This window comes from Siphateles boraxobius, unplaced genomic scaffold, assembly GCF_051911475.1.
Source record: "Siphateles boraxobius isolate OS27281-9 unplaced genomic scaffold, OSU_SipBor_1 41, whole genome shotgun sequence".
Taxonomy (NCBI): domain Eukaryota; kingdom Metazoa; phylum Chordata; class Actinopteri; order Cypriniformes; family Leuciscidae; genus Siphateles; species Siphateles boraxobius.
Genome location: NW_027509042.1, coordinates 33,933,670 through 33,944,744, shown reverse-complemented (window position 1 = coordinate 33,944,744; position 11,075 = coordinate 33,933,670). Strand labels below are relative to the sequence as shown.

The 11,075-nt window shown below is 35.9% G+C and overlaps 1 protein-coding gene across 1 annotated transcript in view; it reads right to left on the bottom strand.

The window, feature by feature from the left end:
- Positions 1–109: 109 nt before the first annotated feature.
- Positions 110–11,075, bottom strand: part of col18a1b (collagen type XVIII alpha 1 chain b) — a 160,412-nt gene continuing 149,446 nt past the window's right edge. The window contains exons 37-40 of the mRNA XM_077199910.1: positions 7,249–7,620; positions 2,221–2,418; positions 2,021–2,136; positions 110–1,929 (exon numbers count right to left, since the gene is read on the bottom strand). Of these exons, the coding sequence (XP_077056025.1) occupies positions 1,725–1,929; positions 2,021–2,136; positions 2,221–2,418; positions 7,249–7,620 (891 nt within the window). The 3' untranslated portion in view covers positions 110–1,724. The remainder of the gene's footprint in view (positions 1,930–2,020; positions 2,137–2,220; positions 2,419–7,248; positions 7,621–11,075) is intronic.

Genomic DNA, 11,075 nt, shown 5'->3' with positions numbered 1-11,075 from the left:
GTAGTTTTAAATGAAATGCCAATTGCTGTCATGTAAAGCTGAAGCTGATTGATGTCAGAACATGTATCCCAAGGTGGAACAAAGGAAACCAAATGACAGACAGCTAGTGTTTGTATAAATGATCTTTATTTTTTATAGTTGCAGAAGTAGCTATCCAAACAATTGTTTGCAATTTTGGCAGACATGACTGGAATGGTGCATAACTATATCTCTCATAAAGTTTGAGATATAAATTAAGTGTATGCCTGGCTGAAGTGAGGGGTCTAGACTTAAACTCATAGTATGTCTGAGCCCCAAACATTATCAGTGTAGCGATGATAAAATCAGTCTGATACAATCATATTTCTGGATCTGGCATTTTGAACCATCTGATTGAGACCACTGCAAGCTACAGCTTGAATCTCTTTGACGGTCTTTATTTACTCTTTATACAACAGCACTGTGATGTTTTACTGTTTATATCACTGTTATGATTGTCAACGTTTACGAATAGTAACATCATAAATGCATAAATGGGATCTTTTAGGAACGCTATCTACCATTACATAAGTATGGCACTTTCTTTTAAAAAGACATAATTATAGCACTAAGTGCCTTTTTGTGTTATGAGCTAGTCATTGAATCATTCACGAAAAACAAAACAAAAAAACAAACTGATTCATTCAGTAACAAAACCACACTACTGTGTGTTGCTTGAAGAAACAATGGTGACTCATACTTTGGCTTTTTACAGGTGGAGCTAAATAGACAAGAGTAACTGGCAATAATATTGTTACATATACACTATTGTTTGAATGATAGGGATCGGTGGGATCAGTATGACCAGTATCCAATAACAATTATGACTTTATTTTCCAAATAAACATTACAGAATTTTTAAGAGTGAAACATCCAGTGACATGTACAACATAGGTTGCATTTATTTATGAATGTAAGTGCTATTGAAAATGCAGTAAATAAAGTAAAAATGACTTTTGAGATTTTTTTTTAGTGGTCACATTTGAACTTTAGTATACAGCAGGCGGTGGTAGAATAGAGAGACTGCAAAGGACTAAAACTTTTTAAACTTGTGTTCCAAGTTGTGTAAAAAATAAATTAAATATTAATAAAAAAACTAACAATGATTTACCTATTTTTATGAAGTCATCTTTCTTTAGAGAAAGTCAACTAGTCTTTTTGCATTTCAATCATGGAATGTTTGATGTGATTGATTTGCAAAGTATAAAAATGTAGAAAGGTTACATAGTTATGTTTTTATAAAATCATTTAAATAGTAATGTGAATGAAAATGGTAATGACAACAATGTAGTTTAAAGAGAATTAGTTATTAAAATTCTGGTGTTTTGGCAAGACATTGTGAAGGCACTACAAAACATCCATTTTAAAACCAGATGTATTATAAAAGGTTTTTTTTTTTACTTAGTGTGTTCTATATTACCCTGTTATGTGCGGAAATACAACTACGTACATTTTTATAAAAAAAAAAAATCTAAAACAATAGTCAAAATCTTTCTAAATTGCATATTTTCTGCAATGATAAAATGTTGTAAAGCTTATGCTGTAAGGAGCAACGTATATATGTTGATATACTGATGGCTGTCACACAGCAGTTAATACATACAAAATAAATTGTCCGAATTTTTATCTAAAATACATGTAGATGAACATACATACAGTTTGTGGTGTGACTTAAGACAAATTTTGGTCTTGCACACGTTTTTGGTTTACTCAGCAATGTAGCTGTTCTCAATGCACAGTACGATAAAAGAGCTGGCGCAGCCACGTGGCAACTGCTGAAGTAGGTAGCCATCTTGGAGAGAGGAAGCCATGCCAGTGACGGCATGACTACCACTTCGCCATGTTTCACAGTAGCTGTCTGTTTGCCTGTTTCCACCAGTGCTTGATCCATGCCATACCATCTTCTCTGGCCTATTAAAGTGGTTATGGAGAAAATAAATGCAAGGTTAATCATTTCTGTTAAGGTTCTAGTTGTTAAGGAATATGTCTTAGACCCCCTTACCAGGCATCATCATTGAGAACATCTCGACCGTCAAATGAGTAGATGCGCACATCATTTTTCATCCTGCCCTCTGAGTCACTAAAGATAGACTCCCAGTTGCTGAATAATTCCTCATCCTGCGGTGAAGATATTAAATGGCTTTATAAAAGATTACAGGATTTACTGTAAAAAAATCTTTTGTGACAAATGAAGGATCTTACTTGAAGATTTACTATAGGAAATAGATCCCTGTCATTCTTTCGAACAATACTGTGTAGATCCTGTAACCGGGATGACAGAAAAGCCCTGAATGTTCCTTTGAGCCCAATTGCTTGGGCCTGTAAGAAGCACTGGTGGTCCACACCTCTAATATCCCGCATGTCGCCACGTTGGGGTGAGTTGAGAGCAATCAGGTGCAGCTAGGGTGACAAAACAGATATATATTATAAGATAACTTGACAATAAGTTTATATTACATTTTTTGACTGTTACACTGAACTGACCTGAGCTGAATAATGACAATATTATCTTTGGTAGAGCTGTTTTTTTTGTTGAATTGAACTAAACTGAATCAACATTGAACTAAATTGAGCTTAATAATGATACTATTGTTTTTTTAAAAGCTGCTTTACAGCTGAAATTGTATTCATTTCACAATTAAAGAACTTTGCAACATTAATACTATTATTCTCTTGTTTATTACTCAGCTGCTTTGAAACATTCTGTATTTGTATAAAGCGCTAATAGGCCTAAATAAATTTGACAATTAATACTAGTTGAAGACTGAAACAAATCATTTGAAATAAAAAGGTTGCTACAAATAGTTCTGATCCACGACTTTAACCAATGGTTTGTACATTTTCTGTCATGCTCTATTTTTTATGCTACCATTCAAAAGTTTGGTGTTGGTGATTTAAAAAAAAAAAGGGAAAAAAAGAAGTCTCTTGATCAAAATAGAAAAAACAAACAAACAAAAAATTGTGAAATATTATTACAATTTAAAAGATATAGTCATAATAATATGCCTATTTCTAAACTATTGTCAATATATTTGTCGGTTAAACTTTATTTTAAGGTGAGGTAGTTAAATTGTAGTTAGATAAGTGAGTAATACACAAAAACCTACACAAAAACCTAAAATTCTCGGGACAGCAGCATGTGTCCAAATTTTAATCTTAACCGTTCGATTTCATCAGAAACGATCTTAAAACAGGGCTTTACTTGTAAAACGCCGAACTTACCCTTTAAGGGGGTCGCACACCGGATGCGCGGTGCCGCGTCGCGCAGAACCACGTCTTTAAAATTCGAACACATTTCTTTCTATCAGTGTACACACACCAGCCGCGCCATTCGGCGTCTGTCCGCGGCACCCGGCAACAGCTCACGACCTTGTTCAAAATCCTGCCGCACCACAGACCGCCGTTTACATAGTTTTACATTAAATGTACATTTATTGTCTCAAATCGTCGTTAATGTAAATACTGACTTCACCCTGTGCTGCAATATACATTTAGTTTTACATGCATTCACAGAAATCAGCTGCTTGAATGAAAATTGTTGATGTTATCGGACATACGCAAAAAAAAAAAAAAAAAACGAATGAATCACTAAATTCTCATTGGCTACCCGCCAACGTGGCAGGTAGATTGACAGTTTTACCCGCCAATTGCAATATTCACCCGCATTTGGCGCATGGTCAGGTGTTAATTTCAGGCCCTGTATATAACTCCATAAAACCTTGTCACTTACCAATTGTACGTATGCTTCACTCCAAACTATTAACTTAATCCTTTTGTAAAACGGTGATCAGTAGTACGAAGTTGCCGAGGGACTGTGCTGACAGTGATCCCTAACTCACAGACTGCAGGCTGTATTGAGTGTAGACCGTAACGATTGGCCTATCAAGCGAGCCTTCAGCTGATAATGCTAATGTGAATGAGACATCCATTATGAAAAACAACTATAGGAATCTTGTAGTATTTTAGGACAAAATATTATAGTAATCCTATAGGAATACTATAGTATTTTGGGACATACTATAGAAGTACTATAGAGGTATTACAGAACATCACAGAAGTATTACACTACTATTTATTGCTTGTAGCCATTTTGTACTCCTTTCCGGTTCTGTGTGTTTATTAGGAAGGATGTAGAACTTCAATTCATAATTTGTTTGTTTATTGGCGGTACAGAAAACGACAGAGCACCTCTTCGGCATGATTGTTGCGTGTATTTCAATGAGCGCCAAGGCAATGTTTTCCCCCACGGGCTAAATTCACATCACGTGACGGGGCGTTCCCGGGGGTGTTCCCAGACCTACCGTCTGTATCTATGATAATCTATACATCATGATAATCTATCTCTTGTGTGGGAACTGTTGTAAGATGCCTTCAGAGTGACATGCTATTGCATTTGTGTTACGTACTGTATTGCATATCAAAAAGACAGATTCGACAGCTTGAGCAAACTCACAAATGTACTGTACTCGACAACTATAGAGCTTAGATTCTCTGCCCGGGCCGGGCCGATATTTCCCGCCACTATGCTCAGGTCGGGTCGGGTCGGGCCCTTGATCAAGCACTTGATTAAGTGCAACATGGAGCTTGAAGAAGTAAAGAAAAAAATTGAAACAGGAGAATTAACTTTGAGCAAGTATGAAGGAATGTCGGAGGTATGGAAATATTTTAACCTCGTGGGCAGTGACAACATATGTGTTGGCTTTGTCGAGTGCAAGTGCGGCGTGCTGTACGTTTTGTAGCCATTAAATAAGCGCATTTAGTTTCATAATTATTAAAATATTATAATGTTATTTTTTCCATCTATGTTTATTATGAAAGTGAACAGAGTAGATAGGAGGATGGGCAATATCAGGAGACATGGAGTTGTTCAGGCATGATTTTGACCATTCATTATGTTTTGTTTGGTAGAAAGCCTTTCTTTAAAGTGAATTTCGTTTTATATAAATTGTACCTTAATTTTAATACAATTTTCATCAACCAATTGCCTGGATTTAATAAGTAAGAAGCAAATATAGCAGACAATAATCATGAAATGGAGGCGCCGGCGAGCCGCGTTCACCATAGCACGTGAACTGGAGCCATCTCATCATAAAATTAAATCAATTTTCGGCATGCTTGTCACCGAATTTACAAATTCACATCTTGCTTGTTGCACGCACACATATGTAGAAATAACATTATTATTAATAATGAATCTTTAAGAATATTTGATTGAATACTGAATGTTGTGCTTGTTCAATTTAATAAAATTAAAACTATCATTGTGATAATAAAAATAATTGAATATTAAATATTAAGTGGCCAATTTTTGCACATTTATTAATAGTATGTATATATATATATATATATATATATATATATATATATATAAAATTGCACAGCTCCCCACTGCCAATGGTCTAGCACCCATTCAGCAGCTGCGTTAAAAAATGATCTGGTGCGCCCCTGGTTATAACGGCCCACGTATTAAAAATGGTCAGGTTTAAATCGGGCTCTGGCTCATAATTACAGTTAATGTGTCGGGCCGGGCCGGGCTCGGACACAACGTACATGGGCTCGGGTCGGGCTTGATTTTTTGGGCCCGATCTAAGCTCAAAACAACTCTTCCTCTTCTCAACATGGACTGCGTGTTCCCGGGTTTATGTAAATTTTAGGGTTAGTGATGTCACTAACTCGGGAGGAATGTCGTGTAGTCCCTACCAGCCATTTGTTGTAGTCCTTAAAATGATTTATTTAAAAGCAAATCTACTTTGTTTTGAACTTTGAGCATTGTGACTTTGCAGATGTTGTTAATGCTTATATAACCTATAACCCTCTGGGGTCCTTCATTTCAGGGTCACACTCAAATGGTCCGGAAGGGTTTGATTCATATTTATTAAAAGAAAATTATATATATTTTTTTTACTTGTTTTTTATAATATTTTTTCTTTTCTTTTTTGGTGTTTTGAGATAATTTAAGATTTATAATTAATATTTATGCAATAAATATGACCCATTTTCCCCCCATTGAATATAATAGAAAATAAAAAAATAAAAAAATATTTTTTTAATTTTTTTTAAAGCTGTATTTCATTTTAGAGTCAAGCCTAGACCTCATAAAAGCAATTTTTGAAATTAGATGGATGCCATCTGGTGGACAAACTGAGCATTTTAAAAATGCAAAACACATATGTAATCTGAATTTATTCGTTTGTTTATGTATAAAAGTGTGTTTGTGTGTGTGTGTGTGTGTGTGTGTGGATGTGTCTGTTTTGCACTCTTGATGTATTGTAGATTCACCCCTTCACTGTTGTGTGCTTTTTTTCTGGATCGTGGCTGATTTGTAGATTGTACGCACAAAAAAACTCTGTATTGTCACATTTTTGCCAATTTCCCATTCATTTCCTATGGCGGGACCATTTGGACCCGAAGGCCCTGAGTGTGACCATTTTTTTTACAACCACTTAGACTATTCAAATCCTGTCCCCAATTTTTTGGGGTGTTCATATACCAAGTACCAACAAAGTCACCAAATTTCGGACCATTCCGATGAAGCTATGATTTTACACATTTTTTTATTTAAATTCTTCGGGACCATTTGGTCCGAAGAACCCCCTTAACCTCGCTGAATAAAAGTACTAATTTATTTAAAAAAATATTACTGACTCCAAACTTTTGAAACTTTTTGGTAGTGTACCTCAGTAAAATAATGTAAGGATTAGTATTTTAATGAAGAATTTATGTGGGATAGTGTTATAGATTATTGGCTTTTCCAATGTGAAAAAAACCCCAGACCTTGTGATCTGGTATCGCATGTGATCTGATATCCCAATATCCAATGAATTGTTCACTAAATAACACTAGGAATATTCAGTTAGCACAACATATATTTACTGTATGCTGCATTTGTACTTATATTCAAATTACATTATGGACTTATTTGTGGTCTTCCCATTTATGTAGCATACAATAGTATATGTTAAAATTGGTAAAAAATGCTGCTAAATTGTCAACTTTTTTACCTTGAGGCAACAGTAGAATAATGTCAGCTTGTTTTACACTACATTATTTTATAAATAAATTTTATGAATGCTTGTTAAGCAAGCCTTTCAGCAATGCATTAGCAATTGATGATTGTTTACAGTTTGATGGAAATTACTTCCTAATTTGTTGGACATTCCTCATGGTGCATAGGAAAAAAAAAATAGACAAGCAAACAATTATTCCTCATAAAAATGATGAGGTGCTTACTGCATGGCCTGCTGTGTGTGTGTGAGCTGGAAGCTTGGTTTCTTCAATGACAGGCCTGAGGTGATGTGTACGTTCATATCTTCTGTCAGGATAGCCAGACTGATCCAGGTGGCTGCCGTGAATGTGCTTTCTGGAATCAGGATAGTGCTGGTAAATTGGGTCGACTGATGACGAATACCATGGATCAGTTGGAGAAAAGGAATGTGGATCTGTATGTCTGTGGTATGGGTCATATGATGGTTGGTATCTGGGATCATGTGGCACAGGATACAGGGCTTCTGGTTGTGGAGGGGCTCTTGGGCGAGAGGTAGTGGGGTAGTCCTGAGAGTAGTGAACCACTTGTGGAGGCTCCACTGCTTCCATCTGTTTATCCTAGAAACCAACCGTGCAAAAAAAAGCAAAGAAAAAATTCGGTGAAATTTTCCATTGCCCAAAATGTACAGTCACCTTTACCGTTGCCTGCCAAAATTTTGTGGGTGAAATCCATTAAGTTCAACAGGACTCCACGTGATCAGAAGTTTAGCATGAGGGTGGAAGAGTTTCCCATGCAGATTTCGAAGTTGGTCAAAAATGTGCCATGTCGACCAACAGAAAGCTGCTTAGTTTGAAAGTGAAAACTATGTGGGTTGTGCTTCATGCATCGCTACTGTAACGATCTGAGGAAAGCAGGCAAAGACGAGGATCTAAACGCAGGGTTATTTAATAAAGTACCACATAAAACAGAGAACACAGAACTCGAAGAACAATGGAACAAAACGAGGGGTATCTATTACAGTGGGAACTATTACACGTACAACAACTGACAAAGTAACAAGTGAAACACAAGGGCCGTTTCTCAATACCAAGTACGCAAACTTCGGACTTGCGTCCTTGGTAGTTCAGACTTGCCAAGTTCGACTCAGGAGAACGAACTCCCGAGGACGAGAGGACGCGAGTCCGGTTATTCTGCAAATGGAACAGCTGCAATGACCGCGTCACTCAGCACGCTCTGGCTACTCCGGTTATCTCTTTATGTATATTTTAGGCAACAATAAAATGAAATATGGTATAAAATACAACTCTGCCTCTTTTCATCAACAATAAAACGAAATATGTAATAAAACACCACTCTGCCTCTTTTCATTAAAAAAAAAATCTTAAACATATTAATGGCCACACAGATGTGGTTCAGGCAACGCTAATTGATTATCTTCACTGCATATATTTATAACAACACGAAATATAAAACACAACCCTTCTTCTTTTTGTTTTTATTTAAAAAAATATGAAACATTTTTGATCATTAAAACTGACATTTAACAAACAGAGACAGGGTTGTGTCATTTTACATGTAGGCCTACATACAGTGAACAGAATATATAGTAAAATAATATATATATATATATATATATATATATATATATATATATATATATATATATATATATAAAAGTTTTAATGATCAATAATATCCAGTATAAAAGTATAAGTAGCCTAATAGGTATTAGAAGCTATACAATGAGAAATAAAGCAAACAATTCAGTCAAACATAAGTCAACTCTCTAATAGGCTACAAAGTTAAAGTTAAATAGCCTAAATATATAAAGTTATGAAACTTCACTTTGCCCTCAGCCAAAACGATTTGCCATGGAACAAACTATAGATTATTGAGACCAAAAATCGACTTATACACAAGACAAATTATATTTCATGTTTAACCACTAGTGACATCAGTGCCAGCAGCAAACATCAGAAGGACTAGCCGAGGAAAAGCTGTTCCAGTCGGGGTTAATGAGCGCTGAACACCCGGTGATCGCCTGGATCTCACAGCTCCGACAACGTCAGATACATTTTTCAAATAGGCGCTATCTTTATAAATAAACCACAGATCTGAGCTTTAAATAAATACATTCTCTCCTGAAACACTATTAAAATTACATTTCGTGATACAATAACAGTAGTATTTTTATATTACGCGGGTTTTCTCCTGTCCTATTGACGCTTGCTGGTTGGTGCGTGATGCATTCTGGGATACCTGGCTGTCTCAAGTCCGCACAAATCACCTCTCGATGCATCCTCGGCAAAGTGTATAGAAAAACCAAGAGGCGAAACTGTGATGCTTTTTTGGAAACAGCCACTAGATGGCTCTTCGGGAGCGCGGCCGCCATTTTGAGGTGAAAATTCCAATTGGAGTTACTGGACAACAGCACAGATAACAGTTAATCAAATCATTAAATACACATTTGAGGTAGTTTTTTTCTTGCTTTATTGAGTATTTCCATTTTATGCAACTTTACACATTTATTACTATTATTAGTTGCCAACTCCACTAGCCCTGAAATATATTTTATGTTTTACCCATACAAAAATGTAATATATGGCCATATATGTACTTATATTTTAAATAGCATGACATATATCTATACAGTCGTGCTCAGAATTAATGGCACCCCTGGTAAATATGATCAAAACTGGCAGTAAAAAATAAATCTGCATTGTTTATCCTTTTGATCTTTCATTCAAAAAATTGCCCAAAAATCTAACCTTTCATTGAAGTAAAATAATTGAAAGTGGGGGGAAATCACATTATGAAATAAATGTTTTTCTCCAAAACACGTTGGCCACAATTATTGGTACCTCTAGAATTTTTTACGAGTAAAATATCTCTGAAGTATATTCCCATTAATGTTTACCTTTTTTTTAGCACACCAGGGTGACTAGGAACATGAAATTGTCTAGCTATGACTTTCACAGGAGTTTAAATATGAGGAAACACAAAGGCCAAATTCCCTTATTCATCCATCACAATGAGTAAAACCAAAGAATATAGTTCTGATGTGCATCAAAAGATTGTTGAGCATCACAAAATAGAAAGTGGCTGGAAGAAAATAGCTAAAGAATTGAAAATCCCCATTTTGACCATCAGGGCAATAACTAAGAAGTTACAATAAACTAAAGATGTTATGAATCAGCCAGGAAGAGGACGTGTGTCTATATTGCCTTGATGCACGGTGAGGAGGAGAGTTTGAGTGGCCAGAGACTCTTCAAGGATCACAGATGGAGAATTGCAGAGATTACTTGAGTCTTGGGGTCAGAAAGCCTATTTAAAAAAAAATCAAACAACCCCTACATCACTACATGTTGTTTGGGAGGGTTTCAAGAAAATCCTCCTCGCTCTTCCAAAAACAAACTCTAGCATATTCAGTTGTCAGAATGACTGGAACTTTAAACGGCACAGGGTTCTGTTGTCAGATGAAACTGAAAAAATAGCTTTTTGGCAGCAAACACGCTAGATGGGTTTGGTGCACACAAGGATAAAAAGTACCCCATGTGTACAATTTAATGTACCGTTGGATCTTTAATGTTGTGGGCATATTTTTCTGCCAGAGTTCCTGGACTTCTTGTTCAGATACATGGCATCGTGGATTCTATCAAATATCAACATATAAAAAATCAAAAGCTGATGAATTCTGCTAGAAATCTTATAATGGGCAATGTTTGGATCTTCCATCTGGACAACGATCCAAAACAAATATCAAAATCAACACAAAAATGTGTTACAGAGCACAAAATGAAGCTTTTGCCATGACCGTCCTAGTTCCCTGACCTGATGAGTTGAGTGAACTGAAGAGGAGAAGCAGCAACATGGATCTGGGAATCTACAGGATCTGGAGAGATTCTGTATGGAGGAATGGTCTCTGATCTCCTGTCAGGTGTTCTCCAAACTCATCAGACATTATAGGAGAACTTTACTCAGAGCTGTTATCTTAAAAAAAGGAGATTGCAAAAAGTATTTAATAAAAGGGTTCCAATAATTGTGGCCAACGTATTTTGGAGAAAAACATTTA